Source organism: Dendrobates tinctorius, unplaced genomic scaffold, assembly GCF_039654945.1.
Source record: "Dendrobates tinctorius isolate UK_male_01 unplaced genomic scaffold, ASM3965494v1 ptg000005l, whole genome shotgun sequence".
In the NCBI taxonomy this organism is placed as follows: domain Eukaryota; kingdom Metazoa; phylum Chordata; class Amphibia; order Anura; family Dendrobatidae; genus Dendrobates; species Dendrobates tinctorius.
This window is the reverse complement of record NW_027361673.1, coordinates 11,393,623-11,419,079: the sequence shown is the minus strand read 5'-3', so window position 1 is coordinate 11,419,079 and position 25,457 is coordinate 11,393,623. Positions and strand designations below refer to the sequence as shown.

The 25,457-nt window shown below is 46.0% G+C and overlaps 1 protein-coding gene across 6 annotated transcripts in view; it reads left to right on the top strand.

Moving 5' to 3' along the window:
* The first annotated feature begins 14,250 nt into the window (after nucleotides 1–14,250).
* Nucleotides 14,251–25,457, top strand: part of NKIRAS1 (NFKB inhibitor interacting Ras like 1) — a 31,198-nt gene continuing 19,991 nt past the window's right edge. For 3 of the 6 annotated variants that reach the window (XM_073567820.1, XM_073567782.1, XM_073567811.1), the window contains exons 1-2: nucleotides 14,251–14,359; nucleotides 15,716–15,821. In XM_073567820.1, coding sequence (XP_073423921.1) covers nucleotides 15,728–15,821 — 94 coding nt within the window. In that variant the 5' untranslated portion in view covers nucleotides 14,251–14,359; nucleotides 15,716–15,727. Of the gene's footprint in view, nucleotides 14,360–15,315; nucleotides 15,338–15,609; nucleotides 15,633–15,700; nucleotides 15,822–25,457 lie in introns of those variants that run through there. The other 3 variants (XM_073567791.1, XM_073567806.1, XM_073567799.1) reach the window with 3 other exon arrangements.

Here is a 25,457-nt window from a genome sequence, read left to right as displayed (position 1 = left end):
GTTGACACCGTTGTACCCTCGGACTGCAGGGCAGCTTGAACTTTTTTGGATGTTAGTGGAGTTTCTTTATCCAACATCTGCACAATCTTACGTTGAAATCTCTTGTCAATTTTTCTTTTCCGGCCACATATAGGGAGGTTAGCCACAGTGCCATGGGCTTTAAACTTCTTGATGACACTGCGCACGGTAGACACAGGAACATTCAGGTCTTTGGAGATGGACTTGTAGCCTTGAGATTGCTCATGCTTCCTCACAATTTGGTTTCTCAAGTCCTCAGACAGTTCTTTGGTCTTCTTTCTTTTCTCCATGCTCAATGTGGTACACACAAGGACACAGGACAGAGGTTGATTCAACTTTAATCCATGTCAACTGGCTGCAAGTGTGATTTAGTTATTGCCAACACCTGTTAGGTGCCACAGGTAAGTTATAGGTGCTGTTAATTACACAAATTAGAGAAGCATCACATGATTTTTCGAACAGTGCCAATACTTTTGTCCACCCTCTTTTTTATGTTTGGTGTGGAATTATATCCAATTTGGCTTTAGGACAATTCTTTTTGTGTTTTTTCATTTAAGACAAATTAAATGAAGATAATAATACCAAAGAATTTGTGTTTGCAATCATTTTCAGGAAGAAACTGAGTATTATCTGACAGAATTGCAGGGGTGTCAATACTTTTGGCCATGACTGTATATATATTTATTTGGCACAGTAAGATGGAACAAAAGCCGGAAATTCATTTGCTCGCTTCTGTCAAATCATTTCAGAACCCGACAGGATATGAGACATGGTTTACATATAGTAAACCATTGCATATCCCTATTTTTTATATGTCCCTGACTAAAAATGTTAGTAGTGCATGTGTTTCAAATTTGTGAGCTGTAGCTCTTAAATTTAAGGGTTAATTCCTGGAAAAAAATGCGTGGGCTCCCGCGCAAATTTCGCAACCAGAGAGGTAAAGCCAGTGATTGAGGGCATATTTTATTAGCCTAGAGAGGGACCATTGTTTTAGGCCCCCCTGGCTAAAAAAAAATTGCCCACAGCCACCCCAGAAAAGGCGCATCTATAAGATGTGCCTTTTCTGGCACTTAGCCTCTCTATTCCCATTGCCCTGTAGCTGTGGCGAATGGGTTAATATTATTGGTTTAATGTCAACTTGCGATTGGAAGGTGACATTAAGCCAATTAATAATGGAGAGGTGTCAATAAGACACCGATCCATTATTAACCCTATACTAGTAAAGGGTTAAAAAAACACAGACATTAATTAAAAAGTCTTTAAATGAAATAAAGACAAGTTTTTGACCACATTTTATTGCTCTGCTAATCCATAAATAAACCATGACCTGCAAAAAAAAAATATCATAAAAAAGCAACAATATCCTTACCTCTCCGCCGTTCAGTCATGTCCCACGCTGTAATCCTTCACAAGGGGTTAAATAGTTTACAATGGAGACCGGTGCTAAATCAACCAGCCCCACTGTAAACTACTGCAGAATGACTTAGTTCAGCTCTGCGCAGCCTCACTGTTAGGCATCAGATTTCTGGCTCTGCACAGCAGGAATCCAGAGCCGTACATTCAGCCGTCTCCCATTCCACTCCGACCGCTCAGAGCCCTGCTCAGCAATCACGGCGAGCCAGGCGTGCTGCTCAGACTTGTTCTGTGAGCCTGGATGTTGCTGCCACCTCTGGTACAGCAATGGTAGCGCAACCTGCTCCGCAGGGAACCGCTCCAGAGGCTAAGACCTCGTGCCGTGCTACTGGGCATGCCCGCAACTTCACCTCTAACTGGAGAGCAGGGGTCACGTGCTCAGGTCCTGCGTCGGATCTGATTGGTCTCTACCAGGGTACTGGAAGGTCCCGGAAGCGCATGGCTATAAAAAGCCCGCATCGTGGCTCGGCCATGCGCTAGTGTAGCATATTATGCTGAGTGTGAATGGTGATGGATGCATGTTCTGGTGACTGACTTATTAAGAAACCCCTTCCCTCTGATATCACGAATGGTGACAGAGTGTTGGAGATAGTCAGCTCCCATTAGTGGCAAGCTAAGCGCCAATGTGCTTCCTGCACTGCACACTAGCGTCCGACGGTGTCCGGCCTTCCGGCGCCGTCGTCCAGCGGCTGTAGTTATTGCCGCGCTGCGGTAGCAGCGTCCATTGGCGGTTGCGGTTGCAACGCCACCCGCTGGTTATCCTGTGAGGCTAACAGGGCCAGCGTCTTTATATTCGTTACTGTAAGGCTACTCTGTGTCTGAACAGAGCCGCACTTAGCGTTCGGGTGACGTTAACCCGAGCGCAGTACTTCACCTTTTGGTGTATCTGCCTTTGTCCAGCAGCGGTCTTATCATCTACCGCACGGTGGACCCCGGGCAGCGAACGCACCTCCTATTATTTATATCTGGTGCGTTACGTCGACCCTAACACTCACTGGCTGCCCGGAGATTAACTAATAAGCGTGGGAAAGTTTCTGACTTTTTTCCCACACTCATCAGTTCACCTCAGTTCACCTTAGGTCAGCCGGGGACTCCCTCTGACATCACTGAGGCTGCGGGGAGTCCCCTGTCCCTCAATCACTTGCTTTCCCTCTCTGGTTGCGAAATTTGCGCGGGAGCCCACGCAAATTTTTTTCTACGAATTAACCCCTTAATTTAACACCTACATCTCCCAAATTTGACACACATACCATAATCTAATTATTAGTCAGGGACGAATAAAAAATAAATGAAATGGTTTACTATATATATATATATATATGTGTGTGTGTGTGTGTGTGTGTGTGTGTTTTGAAGAATTTTTTTTTTTAAAACAATGTGTACAGTGTTAGTTTACAATGCTATTTTAACATTAGTTTTTACATGGAGAGAACTGCTCTATGTAAAACCTCATGTTAAAATCGCATTGCATACGGATTGCATACGCATGTCATACGGATGTCATATGGAAAAATCGCACGGAAATCACATTACACTCGCATGACACTTGCATAGCACTCAGCCATTTTTTTGGTCCTGAAATCAGACCGTTTTTTACTCGCAAATGGGGATGAGCCCTTAGGTAAATCCCTCAGCACTCTGATTCTCACCCCAGGTTTCTATTAAAGGGATCATTGGTATGGAAGTCAGGGTAAATCCACTCAGCGCTCTGGTTCTGATGCCAGGCCTCTCTTAAAGGGATCCCCGGTATGGAAGTTAGGACCGTTCCTCTCAGCGCTCTGATTCTCACCCAAGGCTGATGGGATGATGTGGGATATTAGTGATAGTAGTCCGGTGGCTCTGGCTGATGGGATGATGTGGGATATTAGGGGTAGTAGTCCCGTGGCTCTGACGGAAAGATGTGGGATATTAGTGGTAGTTGTCCGATGGCTCTGGCTGATGAGTTGATGTGGGATATTAGGGATAGTAGTCTGGTGGCTCTGGCTGACAGATGATGTGGGATATTAGGGGTAGTAGTCCGGTGGCTCTGACGGGATGGTGTAGGATATTAGGGGTAGTAGTCCGGTGGCTTTGATGGGATGATGTGGGATATTAGGGGTAGTAGTCCGGTGGCTTTGACAAGATGATGAGGGATCTTAGTGGTAGTAGTCCGGTGGCTCTGGCTGATGGGATGATGTGGGATATTAGTGGTAGTAGTCCGGTGGCTCTGGCTGACGGGATGATGTGGGATATTAGGGGTAGTAATCCGGTGGCTCTGGCTGATGGGATGATGTGGAGTATTAGCGGTAGTAGTTTGGTGGCTATGGCTGACGGGATGATGTGGGATATTAGGGGTAGTAGTCCGGTGGCTCTGACTGGATGATGTAGGATATTATGGGTAGTAGTCCGGTGGCTTTGACAAGATGATGAGGGATATTAGTGGTAGTAGTCCGGTGGCTCTGGCTGACGGGATGATGTGGGATATTAGGGGTAGTAGACCGGTGGCTATGGCTGACAGGATGATGTGGGATTTTAGTGGTAGCAGTCCGGTGGCTCTGGCTGACGGGATGATGTGGGATATTAGGGATAGTAGTCCGGTGGCTCAGGCTGACGGGATGATGTGGGATATTAGGGGTAGTAGTCCGGTGCCTCTGGCTGACTGGATGATGTTAGATATTAGTGGTAGTAGTCCGGTAGCTCTGGCTGATGGGATGATGTGGGATATTATAGTGAATGTGGCTATGCAGAGTGGGCGGGGCTCTACACTCAGTTATTTGCATATAATCATTATAATTTGTTAGAACTAACCGTAGTTAGTTACTATGCCCGGGCATCGCCGGCCTCTTCAGCTAATAATAATAATAATAAGAAGAAGAATAAAGGTGCAGCACTGCTAGATGGTACCAAACAGATACTGTATACTGCCAACTAATACTGTCACACAATGCCAAACAATATCGCCATACAGTGCTAGATGATATTAACAAACTGTGCCCATATATTAGCACCACACAGTAATTAATATTGCCATACACTGAGTCACGGTCACCGTCTTTTCCCGTCTTCGCCATCCTGTCCAGACTGCCATGACAGTGTTTCTACCCTCGGCTTCTCCACAAGCACATAGCATGCCTTCAAGGCCTTGTCAGTTTGGTTATGGTTGCATGCCTCCCATCTTTTGGAGATCAAAGAGAGGGATAAATTATGCAGCGCACCATGGCAAAATTTTGGCCAGACCCCAATCCTCAGTCATTTACCATATCTTTCTCCCCCATCAGGAGGAGATGTTAGAGGGGTGCTGACATTGAGGCAAAATCAGCAAACATTGCAGGGCGGAGACCAAAATTGGGGACTGTCTGCAGTATCCAGGACAGTTGGGACTAGAGATGAGTGGATCAATTCACAGGTCTCTGGTCCAGCGTCCATCTCAGTGCTACAAAAATTTTGCTGCCCCCTACCCAATGGCTGCTAATTCAACCCTTAAAAATGCCTGTCTGAAAGTGCGTGATAACAGTTGCTGTAACTGAAGCCCATCATATATTGCCCCTTTAGTTACAAGAAGCATCAAATTTATCACACTAGCTAATGATGTTAGATTTGGCGCATCTTGCTTAGGCCAGAATCACACATGCGAGAAACTTGGACGAGTCTCGCATCTTAATACCCAACACTGCCGCCGGCACTCGGGAGCGGAGCTTGTGGCTGCATATATTTCTATGCAGCCACACGCTCCCCTCCCGAGTGGTGGCGGCAGTGCCGGGTATTAAGATGCGAGACTTGTCCGAGTTTCTCCCATGTGTGATCCTGGCCTTAAAGTTACACACTTATGCTGTCCCTTGGCTTACTTTAAGCTATTATTTTGTGTCTTAAAGGGATACCTCCCAAAAAATCAAGTTATCCCCTAATAATGGGATAGGTGATAACTAGCTGCTCAGTGGGGATTTGGTCACTGGGACCCCTGCGATCCCAAGACTGGGGCTTCAGATCCCCTCCTGAATGCAGAAGAAGTGAACACTACTCTATTTATTGTCTTAGGGACTGGTGAGCACAGCCTGTGGGACTTATTGTATCTTGTATCTGTGTTGCGAGCGGCAGCTGCAGATGAGCCAGGAATGAGGGAGCAAAGCCACACAGTGAACACATCTACAGTGAATCTGTGAGTGCTGCCAGCCTCCTTCAGTGTCGGTGTGCTATGAATTGAGTTCAGGCAGCACTTGCTATTGGAAAGCGCTTGTTAATCAGGATCCAGGGTCATTCATCAGAATGCAAAGTAAGGGGGCATAATGGTGCTCAAATAAAGACACACTTAACTGCAGTTGTGCAGCCAGGCTCTGATGTATTCTGGCCATGGTTTGGGCATCATGAATCAAGTGACAGATTCCTTTTAAGGCCGGAGTCAGGCTTGTGAGAAACTTGCACGAGTCTTGCATCTCAATGGGCAGCAAGTATCAGACAGTGGTTCCATCTATGTCTACGGGCTCGCTCCCCCTTGCGATTAAATCGGACAAATGCAATCTGATTAAAAATCGGATTGCATTCGTACCAATTTAATCCTATGCTTCTGTTCTCAGTGGCATTTTTTTTCCTACTCTGATCAGATCGCGATTGGACAGGAAAAAAAATTGAAGCATGCTGAATTCGGATCGCAGGCACCCATATAAGTCTATGGGTGCGACGACGGCAGCAGGGGAGATGGAGAAATTAATTCTCCGTCTTGTCCACAGCTGTGCTCCGATCCTGTCATGCAAGAGGATCGGAGCACAGAGTACTGACACTCAGATCATGCTCACAGCAGAGCAGGAGCCGAGGATCATTCGCATATCGCGGACATTTGGATGGGGGACTCTCCTATTACTGCCACCTTACCCTGGTAAGCTCCTGTGCCATACACATAACTTTGATGGGAATTTTCTCCAGCGTTACTATGGGTCTTAGCATGGGTTCTCATACCGGGAGGTGTTACTGGGTCGCCCTCCCAGGGCCGTGGGGTACTCAGTACCGGGCCGGCGTCGGCGGGATGTGTCACAGCAGCAGTGACCCGGTCCGTGGCCCTGGTCCCCCAATTAATGGTGGGGTAGAAGTTGGAATGGTGGAATGTAGTTAATGGAATAGTTCGTGACGCCACCTGTGGTGTTCGGCAAGTGAGATGCTAAGCCGACGCTGCATGCAGATCATCTGGGACTGGTGGTGTGGTGCAGCCAAGATGGTTTAGCTCCCCACAGGTGAAGCTGTAGTCCCTGGTCGTCATGACTGCGGATGCGTCACTTCCGGTCCGCGGCCTTTTTAAATCCTCCGGTCCTGATGTTTACCACGCCCCCTGACGAAGGACGAGCATCCGAAACGCGCGTCGGGGCAGACGCGCGGACCCCCCAGGACTCTCTTATCCACCGGCATATTTTGGTAAGATGCCACCATTATCGACCCCTGGTGTTATGCTGCCCGTTTTGGGCTAATATGGTTACATACACTTTAATAGTGATATTGTGAGGTAACATAATTAGGACTGGTATATTAGCCACAGTTATTTTAGGTCGATCTTGGTATGATAAAGATGACGGTGGCACTTATATTCTTGTTATAACCTCCCTTTGATACAGTTATTTGATTTTTATGGGGTAGTGATTTATTGGTTCACTGGGACGTTATGATATGCCCTTAGGGTTGATTAGATCAGCGATTAATGTGATTTACAATAAGTATTGGGAATTTAGGTGCCCATAAATGTATTGTATATGTACATATCTATACTTTATCTGACTTGTAATACAAGTTTATGAGTTCCTGGGTAGGGTCTGCCACGTTTTCCATGCTACGTGGTTATTCTATGTGTATTATCACACCGTTTTTGTCTTGTTCTGCATACCTGTCTAATAAAGATATTCTATTTTTATATTGGATCTGTGGTCGTACATTAGTGGTTCTTTCCACCTCCTTTTTTTATAGTCCCAGGGCAGTGTAGATGTAGGGGTAGAGGAGAGGCACAGGCGGTGTAGAAGCTGGTACCCCGATGTAGTGGTACAGGGTGTGTTAGCGCAGGAATAATCGGAGGACACCAGGGCATGTAGTTCCAAAGCTTTACTCACAGTCTGTAGTACACACAGGTGCCTGCCTCCGTGCTGTGTCCTCCGGGTCAGGGACTCAGTCAACCTCCAGGTCAGATGGAATGCTCCCTTCCAACACTCCGCCAACATGTGCCTTTCTGAACGTCTCCTCTTATAGCGCCTTTGGTGTGAAGTGCTCCTAGTACTGAGTTACACTGGAGTTCCTCGTGACAGATGTTCCCAAGAACCATACTTGTACGGCAGACAGCTGTAGCCTGCTTCGGGGACTCCTTACTCCTGAGTCCCGGCTCACTATCCAAGTTGCTGTTGTGCCCCCAAGTCTTAGATGGGAGTAGTGCATTTACAGCTCACTACTCCACCGGTGTCTGCTGTAGGACCATTAGTATCCATACAACCTCAGGGACCGGGCCCCGGCCTTGCGCTTAGAACTTCTAGGCAGGGTTCTCTCCTAACCCACGTCCTCTGTTCCCTTTTACTCCTTCGTTCTGTACTAGTCTCTCCTTCTTATGGAAGATCAGATTTCTGTTCAATGTCTTTCTCATTCTTTTCTTTCCCGTGCCAGCAGACCCAGGTCACTGTGGTCTGCTGCAGCACCTCCTTCCTCCATCTCTCTCTCAGGGATCTGCTCTCCTCACTCCTCTCCACTCACCGACTGACTGACTGACCCCAAATCCTAAACCTTCCTGCTCTTTTATGTATTCTACCTCCACCCGCCTCCCAGCACGTTTCGTGTTCCAAGCAGGAAGCCACCAAAGGTGCTCTGCTACACTCCAAGCAGGGAGCCGCAATGTGGCTTTGCTGAACTACTGTGTTGTGTGGGATGCAGGTGTTGGAGCGTGGTCAGGAGCCTCCAACCTACCTGGATGGTGGGGTACCACACCTCAGGAGGAGGTGCAGTACCTCTGTGGCAACTGAATCCTCAGGGGTGCCACATTACTCTATGGGATTTTCTATTACCCATATTTGACTTACATATTCCAGTCCTCCTCCCTCTTTTTCCGCATTTGTACTGATCTTGGATTGCATTGTGTATTATGTATTGTTACGCTCTAAGTGTGATCTTATATGCTTAATATCTAATAAAGTCTGTTAACTTTTTCACATAATTTCTCCTGATGTTTACTATGTAGACATGAAGAAAAAGAGCTGCTGCTGCCCAGTGGACAGTTCCTCCAGGGAATATTGGATCCAGTTGGATAAAACACATTAGATTGGTTGATCTGTTGCAGTAAACCGTTTCTTCAAAAACGATTATAATGAGGGTTTTTTTCATTCACAACCTGTTTCAACACTGTACTGGCATCTTTTTCAAGTGGAAAAAAACCCACAAATCACATTTGTTTTTATCACTTGATAAAGACGGTGGTACGGTGTTATAGTGCATTGTGCATAAAAAAAAACCTTATTATCATCGCTGTTGAACATTCATCTTACTCCAGCAGTGCAGCATACCTAATTTGTTTTCTTTAACTGGATTTCCTTCGTGTGCATATAGTCAGAGACTAGGGATGAATGAACCCATAGAAGTTCAGTTCGGATAACAGAACTTGACCCGAAGCACCCCATATAAGTCAGTGGGGTCCTGAACTTTGTGAACTTTGGTGCTGTAAAATGGTCAAAGTAAGAGCTAGGGGGCTGAAAAAGGAAGCAAAATGGGGATAAGAGCAGGACAATTGCCCTGCAAACAAATTTGGATAGGAAAATGACTTAAAATATCAAAAATAATAATAATAATCTGGAACCAGGAGCTGGAGGTCCAAGTGGAGTATTAGAGCAGTGCCTTGCATGTGTAGTTTACTGTACTTGTTAATAAATAAATGAAAAATATGTAGGGTCCCTCCCTTTTTTTAATAACCAGCCAAGGGAAAGCAGACAGCTGTGATCTAGTCTTATTATGCTGAGTATGGGTCAATATTGAGGTAATGGAATTATGGGGTTGCTGTCAGCATCTGGCGCTGACATCAAGCCCACAGGTTAGTAGTGAAGAGGCATCTGTTAGACATCCCCATAGACTGGAGCAGCAGCCTCTTCCAGGTCTCACGCTGTACTCTGTTGGGTCTCGAGGTGACGTGACTGTGAATGACTTATGCAGCCTTGTTCTATTAAAAATAAGGAGGACTCCATGTCAGTGTTTAGGGTCCCCCCATTTTTAATAACCAGCAAAGGCAAAGCAGACAGCTGGAGGCTGATGTTATTAGGCTGGGATGGTCCATGGCCCATTCTCATAATAAAACAAGCTAACAGCTGTCTGCTTTCCCTTCGCTGGTTATTAAAAATAGGGGGAACCTATGTCATTTTATTAAAGATTTGTTTATTCTTAGGCTGGTTTCACACTAGTGTTTTTTAGCGCAGCGCATCGTGCGCGTCCATGGGCATGCGCCATGCTCCCCTATGTTTAACATGGGGCGCATGGTCTAGCGTTTGCACGCGTTTGTATGGTGCTTTTGTGCGCATGCTTTTTTTGTAGTGTCCACCTAGGCGCGCCGGACGCAACCTGTTGCATTTTTGGTCCGTCCAACCTGTGTCAAAAAAATGCATGCGCACGGAATGTGCACGGAATGCGCCAAAAATCACATTACAGTCTATGGGAATGCATGCGTTTTAAGAGTTAACATGGCTACAATCTGGTTAAAATGCATGCGCCTAAAAAAAGCAAATGCATGCAAAATGCATGATGCTTTTCTTTCATGCGTTTCTATTGCGCACGAAGCGCTGTGCTAAAAAACGCTAATGTGAAACTAGCCTTAGACAGATGGATGTACAGAAAGAAGTTCGTGTTCAGGGTTCGGCACCGTACACTACGTATCCAGTATGAACCCTGAGCTTTATTGTTTGGGTTCGCTCATCCCTAGCAGAGACCTGTCAATCCAGGGCAGCGGTTGTCAAGAAATCGCGTGGGACCTGCCTGTCTGATTTGTCTCCAGTGGCGACTATTTAACTATGTTTTTCACAGAAACTCGGCAGCGTTTCAGAGTTAAACATATATGGCTGGAGTCGCGTGGCTGGAGTCTATGGATTGGGAAGCATGTATCAGCTGTCAGGTTCACGTTAAGTAGGATTTTCAAGAACCCCAAAATGCATGAAAAAAAACACCTGTGTAAAATAAAGAAATACCACTCCATAGTAAATTGCCCACTTTATGTGTTTTTTTTCATTGTGAAATCACAAGTGTGTGAAAGAGCTTTTATATGTATTATTTTTAATGACTCCATATAAAATGCCCCAAGTGTGCAAAAAAGAAACAGTCAAAGAACCTTCCCTATAGCCCTAGTCTTAGACCAGAGTCAATGTATGAAAAATCGGTCCGAGTCTCCCTGCCGAAAGTTGCACGAGTGTAATGCAAGTGTCATACGATTACAATCCGATTTTTCACACCTAGCATCCAATTTACAGTCAAATGCAGTGCGACTGCTATCCAATTGCAATGCGATTTTAACATGAACTTTTACAATTTTAGATTGTTTTCAAAGGAAATATCAAAACACACACACATACACTCACTGGCCACTTTATTAGGTACACCTGTCCAACTGTGTGTTAAGACTTAATTTCTAATCAGCCAATCACATGGCGGCAACTCAGTGCATTTAGGCATGTAGACATGGTCAAGACAATCTCCTGCAGTTCAAACCGAGCATCAGTATGGGGAAGAAAGGTGATTTGAGTGCCTTTGAACGTGGCATGATTGTTGGTGCCAGAAGGGCTGGTCTGAGAATTTCAGAAACTGCTGATCTACTGGGATTTTCACGCACAACCATCTCTAGGGTTTACAGAGAATGGTCTGAAAAAGAAAAAAAATCCAGTGAGCGGCAGTTCTGTGGCCGGAAATGCCATGTTGATGCCAGAGGTCAGAGGAGAATGGGCAGACTGGTTCGAGCTGATAGAAAGGCAACAGTGACTCAAATTGCCACCCGTTACAACCAAGGTAGGCAGAAGAGCATCTCTGAACGCACAGTGCGTCGAACTTTGAGGCAGATGGACTACAGCAGCAGAAGACCACACTGGGTACCACTCCTCTCAGCTAAGAACAGGAAACTGAGGCTACAATTTGCACAAGCTCATCGAAATTGGACAGTAGAAGATTGGAAAAACGTTGCCTGGTCTGATGAGTCTCGATTTCTGCTGCGACATTCGGATGGTAGGGTCAGAATTTGGCGTAAACAACATGAAAGCATGGATCCATCCTGCCTTGTATCAACGGTTCAGGCTGGTGGTGGTGGTGTCATGGTGTGGGGAATTTTTTCTGGGCACTCTTTGGGCCCCTTGGTACCAATTGAGCATCGTTGCAACGCCACAGCCTACCTGAGTATTGTTGCTGACCATGTCCATCCCTTTATGACCACAATGTACCCAACATCTGATGGCTACTTTCAGCAGGATAATGCGCCATGTCATAAAGCTCGAATCATCTCAGATTGGTTTCTTGAACATGACAATGAGTTTACTGTACTCAAATGGCCTCCTCAGTCACCAGATCTCAATCCAATAGAGCATCTTTGGGATGTGGTGGAACGGGAGATTCGCATCAGGGATGTGCAGCCGACAAATCTGCGCCAACTGTGTGATGCCATCATGTCAATATGGTCCAAAATCTCTGAGGAATGCTTCCAGCACCTTGTTGAATCTCTGCCACGAAGAATTGAGGCAGTTCTGAAGGCAAAAGGGGGTCCAACCCCTTACTAGCATGGTGTACCTAATAAAGTGGCCAGTGAGTGTATATATATTTATATATATAAATAATAGATAGATGCATAGATAGAATAAAAGCCAGCAATTCATGTGCTGCGTACAGTAAAATCACAGAGTGACAGGTTAGAATAGAATAGATATATACACATAGAATACATAGATATATAGATGTCAGTAACACACACACACATATATATGTATATATATATTACATGCATAGAAGAAAAACGGAAATTCATCTGCTGTGTACTATAAAATTACTGCAGAATATATAGAGAATAGATAGATATGTAGATGTCAGGGACAAATACAATTAGCGCAGTTTGCATGCAAATTACTGTACATGTATTTAATTAATAAAAGATTATTTTTCTGAAAAAAATTACGTGGGCTCCTGTGTAATTTTCGTAACCAGCAGAGGGAAAGCCGATGGCTGGGATTCGATGTTTATAGCCTGGGAAGGGGGTAATAACCATGGAGCTTCACAGGCTATTAATATCAGCTCACAGCTGTATAATTAGCCTTTACTGGCTATTAAAATAGGGGAACCTAAAAAATGATGTAGGGTCCCCATAGAATTAATAACCAGCAAAGGCTATGCAGATAGCTGCAGGCTGATATTTATAGCCTATGAAGGGGCCATGGATACTGCCCCCCCATGCTAAAAACATCAGCTCTCAGCCACTCTAGAAAAGGCGCATCTCTAAAATGCGACAATTCTGGCACTTAGCCTCGCTCTTCCCACTTGCCCTGTAGTGGTGGCAAGTGGGGTGATAGTTGATGTCACCTTTGTATTGTCAGGTGACATCAAGCCCTGAGGTTGGTAATGGAGAAGAGTCAATAAGACGCTCGCATTACTTATCCCATAGTCACATTGTATGAAATCACAGACACCCAGAAAAAAGTCCTTTAATTGAAAGAATGACACAGACTCCTTTAATAATCTTAATTAAACCATACTTACGACCTTGCCCATTCCCCGGATGCCTTTGTTAACTGCAAAAGATTTTAAAAAAAACAATATTCCTCACCATTCCGCAGAGATGCTGCTAATCCATTTGTCCCACGACGTGTCTACCTCTGCTACATCTAGATGGCAGGCTGCCTGGTTGCATGATGCAACCAGGCTGCCTGTCATCCAGCAGACACTGAGCACTGTGTGTTCAGTATCTCTCTGTGAACTCCTATTACGTATCTGATGGTACCACGAGCGTGAGAAAGTTCTACTGCTCGCAGTGCCGTCAGACAGGTCCTGAGAGTTCACAGCCAATGAACTCACTTCACCTTTCTGACGTCACCGCAATGGGAGCCTATGCCATATTTTTCCGAAAAATAGTCTTTTATTAATTAAATACATGTACAGTAAGCTGCACACACACTGTACTAGTTGTATTTGTCACAGACATCTTTATGTCTATCTATTCTACATGTATTTACTGTATGTAATCCATCGATTCTATCCTGTCGGCTCCGGCTGTGATTTTACACTGCGCGGCTGCTGAATTGCCGGCTTTTCTTCTATCTATGTATGTAATATATACCGTACATATATTTATGTGTGTGCCACTCACATCTATATACAGTATATATGTATTCTATATGAATATATCTATTCTATTCTAACCTGTCACTCTGTGATTTTACTGTATGCAGCACATGAATTGCCGGCTTTTCAAATGACACCAGTGCATAAATATCGAACAGCACTCGCACGGTCCGAGTTCTGTGCGATATTTTTCTCGCACCCATAGGCTTGCATTGGTGAGTCTCGGCGACAATTGCAGCATGCTGCGATTTTACACGCACGCTGAATACGCCCAAAAAATAAACGCCGCTGTGAGCTGCCCCATAGATTAACACTGTGATGTTTTCTCGCATAGCACTCGTCCGTATTCTACGGTAGTGTGACACTGGCCTTAGGCTGCGTTCCCACAATGAGCTTTTGGTGAGTTTTTTAGGCTGCATATTTTTAAAAAAATGCAAGTAACCTATTTTACTTAATAAGTGCAGAAATGGTGCAAAAAATCTGTAACATCAAAAACTCACCAAACGCTCATTGTGTGCACATAGCCTTACTCCTTCTACTTATCATCAATAGCCAATAAAAGGTTAATTGGAAGTGAGTAACAAGCAGAGGAAGTTGGTGTAAGGACAGCTGGGTGCTGCTGGTGCAGGGTTTTCATTGCATGAGATAGCAGGTATGCAATGGTGGAAGACTTTTTGAAATATTTTTAGAGTATTGAGTAGAAGATGTGTTTGCTTTGGTTGATAACCTGGAATATGTTGGGGGTCACTGTGATGTACTGAACAAAGTCTGATAGTGCTGCCTGTTTTTAGGATTTGATGCATGGATTTTCTCTTTTCATATTTCAATTTGCCCTTAAACTTGTTTGTGTGGAGTTTTCTCACTATTGTATTCAAAAAGCAAAACATGTCCCTGGCTGAAGAGACCCCTGCAGATTTTTAAGACCAGGCATGGACCAAAAAGCAAGAAAGATATACTTTTACATCCATTTGGGATTTTGGTGCAGAACTGAAATTCTGCAGCAAATATGCAATGGGTGAACTCACTCTTAATGATGTAACCAATTTTGTCTTTTGCACATTCACCCCACCATTTTATTATGTGTGTATCACCAAACAATCACGAAGCATCTTTCATTTCACCAGAGCTGTTTAAAAGAAGCTGAGCTGTGATTGGTTGCTATGAGCAACAGTTTTCCCACTCATCAGACACTAACATGATAGGACAAATCTAGCATCCAGTCAGACATAAGCTCCCAGTCATTGTCTGCCCCCCAGAAAGGAGCAGAGCGCACATGACAAATGAATCACTCTCTCCCATGCCCATATACCCATCACACATCCTCCATCCCATAGGCACATCTTCCCTTTTAAAGGGATCTCCGGTACGAAAGTGAGGGCAAATCCACTCTGCGCTTTAGTACTGACCCCATGCCTCACTTAAAGGGATCCCCGGTATGGAAGTCAGGGCAATTGCCTTCAAATGCTCTGGTACTGACCTCAGGCTCTCTTAAAGGGATCCCCGGTATAGAAATACATGCAACCACAGCTCCAGTCCTGAGTGCCGGTGGCGGTGCAGGGTGTTGATGCGAGAGACTCGTGCGAGGTTCTCATATCGCACTCCGTAGTCTGATCCCGGCCTTAACATGGAGGTACACAAGGCATCAGGAGCGGACACAGACAAAAGTGGCTCCTGTCCAGGAGCAATATATGGGCCCTTTGCAGTGCAATAGGTCATCGTACTGCAGAACTCTACCTGATTTGTAGGTGGCAGTGCCCCACCTACCTCTTGGGCCCCTATGTGAATGCACAGGTTGCACCAATGGTTCGTCCACCCCTGCAGGACACCCTTCTCTAGAAGCATTATTTCTCAGAGCATTGTCAGTGTGGCCCTGTAGGGACTCGTGTGCTGCCACTCCGCTCTTGTGCATGAGACCTTGCACTAGGGTCTGTGAAATTGGGAAGTAGTGCATCCTGGTACATGTCATGGCACTGCAGCTTTAATACATTTTCAGTGTGTTTCCTTACAGGATTAATTCATAATGGGGAAAGGAAGTCGAATAGTTGTGTGTGGACAGGCAGGAGTTGGCAAAACTGCTATCCTTGAGCAGGTGCTGTATGGAAAACATGAAATAGGTAAGATTTTAAGGTGAAAATAGTCCTTTCTTTCTTTGCAGAAATGCATTACTTGCTGCTGCTTTTTTTTTTTTTTTTTTTTTCCCTGACTTTTTTTTTTCTCAGCTTTTCACATTACGGGGAATATCATCAGTTTTCTGACACAAGAGTTGTGTGGATTTTGTGGAAGGTGGCGTGGTCTGACATTTAGGCTGTGTGCCCACGTAGCGATTTTTAAGCGTTTTTGCCACGATTTTCGGCGCGAAAACGTTTAAAAATCGTGTACAGAATGCCCCCCTATGCATTCCTATGGCATTGCGCACATGCTGTGCTAATGCTGCGCTTTTTTCCGCAGCGGAATCGCATCGCGGAAAAAATCGCAGCATGCTCATTCTTTTGTACGGAATCGCAAAGAATTGCGGCGATTCCACACCCATAGGAATGCATGAGAATCGCTTACTTCCCGCATGTGGCTATGCCCACCATGCGGGAAGTTAAGCGTCTCATGTGCGGCTGGTACCCACGGTGTGGAGGAGAGGAGACTGTCCGCCAGGCCCTGGGTACCATACCCCTGTAAAAAAACAAACAAAACTGGGGTATATTTACCTTCCGGCGTCCCGTACTGCCATCCCGGCCTAAGTGTTCCCAGTAATGCCTTGCGGCAAGGCCCTGTGGTGACGTGGTCTCGCGAGATCGCTATAGCAACGCGAGACTACGTCATCACAGGTCTCGCAAGGCATTACTGGGAACGCTGAGGCCCGGAATGGCAGTGCGGGACGCTGGAAGGTAAATATACCCCGATTTTTAATTTTTTTTTTTTTTTTTTAACATTCTATCTTTTACTATTGATGCCGCATAGCCGGCCTCAATAGTAAAAACCTGGTCACACTTGTCAAACACTGTTTGACGAGTGTGACCAACCTGTCAATCACTTTCCAAGCGATGCTTCAAATCACTTGGAAAGTGCTTGAATATCGCACGCGAAAATCGCGGCAAAATTGCTGTAAAATCGCACGGAAAAAAACGCGCGATTTCTGGGAAGGAGTCCGGTTTTTAGTGTCCGGAATAAAACACTACGTGGGCACATAGCCTTAATAGAATTTACAACTTAAACCAGAAACTGTAGCCTTAATTGACACCAGTCCTTACAGGGCTGTACTCCGAATACTTAATTATCCCGTGGATCATAGTGAGTACTGGGACACCTGGTGATCTGGAAACCTTGTCACAAAAAAATCAGAAGTGTGTAAGCTCGACCTCCTCTCCATTCATTGTCTATGGAAAGAGCATTATGTTTAGTGATTTTTTTTTTTATTTTTTTTTCTGGCATAAAAACCTAATAGGAAATGGATGAGTTTGCACAATTCTGTTCCTTTCAAGACAAAGGTTCCAGAGCTCTATTCTTGTCATCAATGGTGCATTCTGCAGTCAGACCCAAAGTGCTCTTGGATAGTAACTTGATAATTTTATTTTGGGACTAAACCTTTCATAAATGAGGGGTCTCTTAAGCCAGCAAAGTTTAAATTGAATAGTTGTTTCCCTCATTTAACATATCACTCACCTATAAAGGCAGGTAGGTGATAGTTTACTAATCAGCGGTGGTACGACAGGGCATTTCAAAACCCCATTCTTGGGTCTGCAGTCATCCCATCAGATGGACCTCTACTGATTCCTAACTTATCACCTATGCTTTATATAGTTGACTAGCTGAAGAGCCCGGAGTTGTCTGGGCATAGTAACCAACTGTGGTTAGTTATATCAAATTATAATGATTATATTGCACATAAAAACATTTCACATCATATATTCAACACTACAGATTTGCAACCAGTGGTGGATCTTAATAGGGGCGGATGGGGCGGTCGCCCCGGGCCCAAGGTTTTTTGGGGGCCCAGGGCAGGAGCCAATCCGGTCGGCATCTGTGTGAGCCGCCGCCGCCCAGTGGCGTAGGAAGGGGGTTGCGGGGGGGCGGGCCGCCCCAGGCGGCACGTGTGTGGGGGCGGCGCAGCACGGCAGGAGCAGAAATTCCTCCTCTCTGTGCTGTGGGACTCGGGAGAGAAGCGTGGAGGCGGCCGGCCGAGGCACAGTGAGGAGAGAAGAGGACTGAGTATTAGCAGGAGATTTTGGCAGCGGCTAGCGCAGGTGGGTCACAGGTCACTCACCATTTGGGAGGAGGATGCTCTGCCTCTCCCCAGCCTCCCTCCATGCTCAGTCAGCTGCTGAGCTCTCCCTGCGGGCGGCTTCCTTCCTCAGTGTCACACAGAGTCACTCACACTCACACACACAGCAGCCAGGCAGTCGCAGGCAGCCTGTGTAAGGCTGTGTGCACACATTGCGGATTTTGCTGCGGTTCCGCAGCGGTTTTTGACATGTCAATTCTTTCTGCGGATTCTCCTGCGGTTTGCCATCACCTCTATTGAGGAGATGAAAAACCGCAGGGCGAAACCGCAGAGCAATCCGCAGGTAAAACCGCAGGTATTTTGACCTGCGGTTTCACCTGCAGATTTTACAAAATCCGTGAGGATGAATCCGCACCTAATCCGTAGCGTGTGCACACAGCCTAAGTGTAACTTATATGTTAACACAAAAAAATGGAGTGAAAGTCCAAAATATTTTAGAAACGTAAGAAATTTATTTGAGAACAATGGGCCATAAAACCGGGACACAAAGTGTAGGGAAGAACCCAGGTGCGCACCCTGAGGAACAACCCCGTTATCCCATGCTAAAGTGCTTACCCATCATGTGCTCCAGCCTCCAGGACAAGTGCAGCGCCGCCACGCTGCACTTGCGCTGGTGGCGGCGGTGCACTTGTCCTGGAGCACATGATGGGTAAGCACTTTAGCATGGGATAACGGGGTTGTTCCTCAGGGTGCGCACCTGGGTTCTTCCCTTCACTTTGTGTCCCGGTTTTATGGCCCATCATTACAAGAAGCACTTGGCTCCTTTTCACTTAATATTATATGGACAGGACAATTAGCAGCTAGTATTACCCGATTCCTTCATTGTAGATGTTGTTTATAATTGTCAGTACGATTTTTATGTATAATAAATTTCTTACGTTTCTAAAATATTTTGGACTTTCACTCCATTTTTTGTGTTAACATGTTATGTGGGAGTGTCCATTATCGATCCCCTTTGAGTCATAATTTTACAAATGGTGACTCGCCTGGGGTACATTGCGAATTGTTCCATTTGGTATTGTGATATATATATATGTGTAACTTATACTGCAGCCAGGGGCAGAGGAGGCAGAGCTGAGCCTGCACATTACTGTCTGTGCTGCCTGGGAGCACTGTCGCAGGCAGTGTGTCAGAAATGAATGTCTGTCTGTGACTGTGTGATTAATCATTAACATCCCTAACCAGTAGCCGGCCAGGTCGGTACCCCCTCCCAAGCGCGGCCATTTTATTCCTTTCCAGACCCCGCATCCGAGCAGGCCATTCACTGCCAGGGGGGGCGCCAAATTCGGGAACAGCCGATTTAATATTATTTATATTGTTTGACCATACAATACAATTTCTTGTGAGAAAAAAGTAATTTTTCTTTGTTTTTATGGTCTAATAAATGTTACAATTTGTATACCTAAAAATCAGCATATGCAGTGTTTTTGTGAGAAGAGCCACAAAATTTTGACAGAAAATGTTTTCCTGGGAAGTGGGGTACAGGGGCCCAGGTTTTATGAACAACCCCGGGCCCATAGTCCACTTAATCCGCCACTGTTTGCAACACAAATTAACTAAACGATTACCCAAGTATCCTCTCCTGTGTGATACACGGCTGAGCAGAAAGTATCTAATCCTATCCTGTGTGATACTGACTGCTGAGCCGTGTATCTAATCCTATCCTGTGTGATACTGACTGCTGAGCCATGTATCTAATCCTATCCTGTGTGATACTGACTGCTCAGCCGTGTATCTAATCCTATTTTGTTTGATACTGTCTGCTGAGTCGTGTATCTAATAGACGATAACACCATAGAAATGATAAGAATAATAGGCCTCCGTTACCACAACTGTCTAGAAAGAAAACTGATGCTGATAGCAACCAATCACAGCTCATTTTTCATCTTTTAAACAGCTCTGGGACAGCGTGGCGAGTTTTGAGTGGCGACTTTTGTGTTTCGACTTTTATGTGGTGAGGTTGGTGTATGTTTGGTGAAATGTGTGCTGAGGGTGGTAGATGTGTTGCAGCACATTTTGTGTGTGTTCGTATCCCCGTGTGTGGCGAGTATCCCATGTCAGGGCCCCTCCTTAGCAACAGTACGGTATATACTGTTGGGCGCCATCGCTCTCATTCTTTAATTCCCCCTTGTTCACATCTGGCAGCTGTCAATTTGCCTTTCAACACTTTTCCTTTCACTTTTCCCCCATTATGTAGATAGGGGCAAAATTGTTTGGTGAATTGAACATGCAGGGTTAAAATTTCGCCTCACAGCATAGCCTATGACGCTCTCGGGGTCCAGATGTGTGACTGTGCCAAATTTTGTGGCTGTAGCTGCAACGGTGCGGATGCCAATCCCGGACACATACATACATACATTTATTATACACACCCACATTGAGCTTTATATATTGATTACTTTTAATGATTTTAATAACACTATGAACTTTATTCCCCCTGGCACCGTAAGGCGTTTAGTCATAGGGGTTGCATTGGCGCGGCTTCAGTCACCGCTCAGTGTAGAGAGTGGTGGCTGTAACAGCACCCCGGCACTGACTGACAGCCGAGGGCACCGTTACACTGAGCGGTGACTGAAACCATGCCAGCGCCACTCCTATGACTGGAAGCTGAATGCTGCTGGAGGGAATAAAGTTAATTTCCTGCTGCCAGCATGGATCTAAGTGGGGAAGCTGGACAGGAACAGGATGCCATTAAACTGCAGAGTAACATATATATATATATATATATCCAGCTGCAATCTAGTGTGTATGATTTGATTTAAAGGTCTTCACTAGAGTTGAGCGACTTTTGGTTTTTTAGGGTCGAGTTTCGTTTCATGAAACCCGACTTTTCCAAAAGTCAGGTCGAGCAAAATCGGCCGACACGAAACCCAATGTAAGTCAATGGGGAATTAAAGTCGGCAGTGAGAGGACAGGAAACACACCTACAGTGCCCATTTGAATGCCAAAAGCATCAATTCTTATTACTTAAGCTTGTCAACCTTAATTTACTTCATAATACTAGTTACGCACTGAAAAATGGGGGTTATTTGGCTACAGTTGTGGGGGGGTAGGGCTGGCTCCAGGTTTTCGTGGGCCCAGGGCCAAAGAGCGCCCCTTTAACACATACCACAACTCATGATGCTCCGATACGGCAGAGAAATAGCAGTATAGTACAATGAAAAATACTTCACTTCTTACATCTCATGACTGATATCCATTTTAAATTCTCTGATACCTCCAAAAACGGACAGTATATAACTCCATACAGTATTATGGCCAGCGCTTAGTGCGCTATACAGAGTAATGAGGCCCATATATTTCTCCATATGGAATCATTGATCCCATATAATGTTTCAAACCGTATATGATGAGCTCCACATAATGCTATAGTATATGTTGGTCCCAATGGATGAAGCTCCACTGTCTTATGGGCCCAAATAATGCTCCATATATAATGGGCCCCATTTCTACTGCTCTAGTGTATAATGGGCCCTGTAAATGCTGCTCCAGTGTCTGATGTCCACCTTTGGAATGCTCCAGTGTATGGTGGGCCCCATATATCATTCACCAGAGTATAGTGCTCCCCAAAAATTGCTGTCCCAACATTGAAAACCATTACATAAGTCTCCTTGCTAGGGAATCCCTGCACTACTCTGAACTCCTTGTCGTCCCCATCTTCCATCTCACTGCATTTGGCTGTTTAGGCCCTCCCACCGGCAGAGACACTTTTGCGTACTATGCGGTGCCCTCTGCCAATGCCATCGCCCATGAGTATGCCCCCCCCCACCTGCTCAAGGAACCTGCACTTTCATCTGCACCTTCCTCTTTGTCACCGTGTAAGGTGGTATAGTATGTGGGAAGGGGAACCTGAGTTTCCTCTGGGTCAGATTCTGGCAGTGTAGAGTGCGAGGGGAATGTAGTGGTCTGGGTCAATGTACCAGCAGCATCATCCAGCAGTGGCTGGGCCTCAGTGCACTTGTGGCATCCCCAAGAGTACGGTCGCCACTGTGGCATTACCTTCCTCCTAGGGAGTGTGTTGTCAAGCTTGGGAGCAACGAAGGATCTCTCTAGCAGTGAAACCAACACACAACACATTTCCCATTCCAGGCTAGCAGGGAGACCTCTGAACCTGACTGCTGAGGAGCTGCTCTCTGTGGTCGGGAGGAGGTAAGTTAGGGCACTCTGTGCAGGGAAGGGGAAGTGTGTAGACGTGAGAAGGGGAGCTGGAGGATGAGCAGAGTTAAGGCTCACTCCTAGCTGGAGCACATGGTCCCGATTCCGGTCTCCGAGTTTGTAGGGACACTGACGTTCCTGCAGCAGAAACCGGGGGGAAGTAGCAGCTATAAATGCTCTGTACCCAACTAAGGCTTGGAAGCCCCAGCATCGACGTGTGGGAGCCAGAAGGAAAAGGCTACAGCTGTCTGCCATACAAGTAAAGTCTGAGAAACATCTGTTAGACAGGAGGCGCTTCAGTGAACCACGGTCCTGTGAGTGCTTCCCCCACAAGCGCTAGAAAGGAGACGTTCAGGAAGGTACATGTTGGCGGAGTGTTGGAAGGGAGCTTTCCATTTTGGTCCCGGAGGTTGGCTGAGGTCCTGACCCGGAGGACACAGCACGGAGGCAGGCATCTGTGTAACCTGCAGACTGTGAGTAAAGCTTTGGAACTGCACGCTCTGGTGTCCTACAGTTATTCCAGCACCGCTACATCTGGGTACCAGCACCTACACCGCCTCTGCCTTTCCCCCATCACTACATCTACACTTCCCTGGGACTCCAGCTCCACCTGTGGGGAGCTTCACCATCTTTGCTGCAAAACACCATCAGTCCCAGGGGATCTGCATGCAGCGTCGGTCTAATATCTATGTTGCCAAACACCACAGGTGGCGTCAAACTATCTATATAAACTCTTTACCATTATACCACGCCATTTACATGGGCGCCCAGGGCCACCGTCCGGGTCACCGCTGCTGTGACACATTCCACTGACACCGGCCCGGTACCGAGTACCCCACAGCCCTGGGAGGGCGACCCATATGCCGACTGCTGATCGGGCGGCGTTATTCCCACAAACCTCCAAACAGCGTCCATGAAGGCAAAGTTTTTGGTTTCTGGGGGCAGTATGATTGCAAAGCTGAACCTTAAAGGAATGTCCAAAAGTGCACCTCCAGGAGTGGAGCCTGTGGCTTAATTGGACTCCACCCGGGAAACCACTACCATGCCACCTAAAGAAAAGATGCACACTTTGAAAGCTTTGTCGATTCTGTGTGTGGTATGTGTGTTTGTAGTTGTGCTAGTGATTTCTCAGCTTTATTCCGTTAACAATCGAGACTCCAGCATGCCCCCGCAGTACGCGTCAAGCTTACTAGAGGGATAAGCGAGGCTCTGGCACGTGAGATCGAGCAATAACAGGTCTAGCATTCCCGTACATGTCCAGGGCTGCATGCATGCTACACTGAAAGGACCAGCTTTTGTCGCTTACAGGTGCAGATGACCTGCTGAACTCCGTTAGTGATGGGGATCTGGGATTCAGATTATTCCCCACGAACGATGATTTCCCAGTAAGTTCAGGTCAACCGCAATTCCGGAGTTAGGCCTAACTGTCATTCCTGAAAAAATTACGTGTCCAAACCACAGGTGCTGTAGCTTGCTTAACAGCTCGGCAGCCGTTCTCAGGCCCAGTATGGATTCAACAACATTGTAGAAAGTTGATAAAGGGTACAGTTTCACCGGATAACACGTATATATGTAGCCTAGTTTACACGTTAAAAATATGTCTATAGATCAGGAGGCAGACTCAGATGTTCTCAGGCCCAGTATGGATTTGATCAGATTGTACAAAGTTGAGAAAGGGTACTTTATCACTGGATAGCAGGTATATATAGCATAGTTTAAACATGTAAAATCTCCGTGTTCTCAGTATGGATTACACAGCAATCTAAAAAGTGGAAAAAAGGAAATGCATTTGAGGCGTACACAATTATATACTTTTTGGTGTTATTTTTAAATCTTCATATATATTTCTGTCTCAGTAATACAGTCCAGCCTCTCCGCAATAGGAAATGAGATGCATACAATTACTGACATAAAGGCTAGTGATTGCAGAAATCTAGGAATTACTATTCACGGGAAAAACTTCCGTCACAATTCTCATAGGCGATGCTGACCCTCAATTAATTTGTGTGTTGAGACAGTGAAAACATTTTTTTGTGAATAAAGTCTTGCTGTATCGCACTTCCGTTGATTCCATCACTGTTACTCATCTCAATCAAATTTTTATCACAGGGAGCAATGTAAACATGGTGCTCACTGGCTATCATCTGTCACGTAACTTTGGAGTGCAAAAGACAGAAGCCACAGGCTGTAGGCGATTCTATTTGATTGGCATGAGAGGGCACATTTTAAAATGTGCGCCGGAATGTCACACGTTTGTGAGTAGGAAAACTGTGAAAGCTGATGATAAACCACCACTGCATGTCATTGTGAGTCGACGTCCATAAGAAATGGAATCCACTGATCATCTGGAGCTAGAGCCCGGCCAGCAGGACAGGGCAAAGCTACATCTTAATCATCATCTTTCAGTTCAATCAATTTGTAGTGACACTCCCAGTGAAGGATTTGACAGCCCAGACTACACAGCGGAGGAGCAGGGAGAGGTAAACATTGCAAATGCTGGGGCCCTGACCAAGCAAGGGGGGCACACTCATGGGCGTCGGTACTGGCACTGGGCCCCTCATAGTACAGCGGTGTGTCTGACGGCGGGTGTGCACCACCACCGTCAGACACTTGATTGCACTATGAGGGACCCTGTGCCAGTGCCCGCGCCCAAGAGTCGGCCTACCCACCTGTCCAGGGCAACGGCACTCGCACGGTTTAGTGCGCTAGGTGGTGACCCCGGCCATGGGGGGGGGGCAGCCCAGTTAGGGCGGTTTACAAAGTGGCATATGTTGATGTGGGACATTCAGCTGCTGCAAAAGGCGAAATAGGTCAAGTTCGCGGAATAGGAGGAGGACCAAAGCAAGCCATTTTTCTGGCAACCTATGTGTCATCAAGGGAAGGTGGGACAAAATCCTTGGAAACCCATGCATGGTTCATTTTAATGAAGGTTAGATCATCCACATTTTGGGTTGACAGACGGGTCCTTTTTTCTGTCAGGATTGATCCAGCTGCACTGAAGACTCTTTCCGATAGCACACTTGCAGCTGGGCAAGCGAGCTCCTGTAAGGCATATTGTGCCAATTCAGGCCAGGTGTCCAGTTTAGCGGCCCAATAGTCAAAGGGGAATGACCTGTGCGGGAGAACATCGATATGGGAGGAAAAGCAGTTGTTAACCATAGTTGAAAACTGCTGTCTCCTGTCACTTTCCATCGATGCAGTATTACCAGTTGTGTGAGCGGTCCGTGAAAAATCAGTCCACAACATTGTCATGAAACCCCTGTCTCCAACGCCACTTCTGCTGTGTGCACCACGAACACCTCTGCCAAGCTGCCCCCGGCCC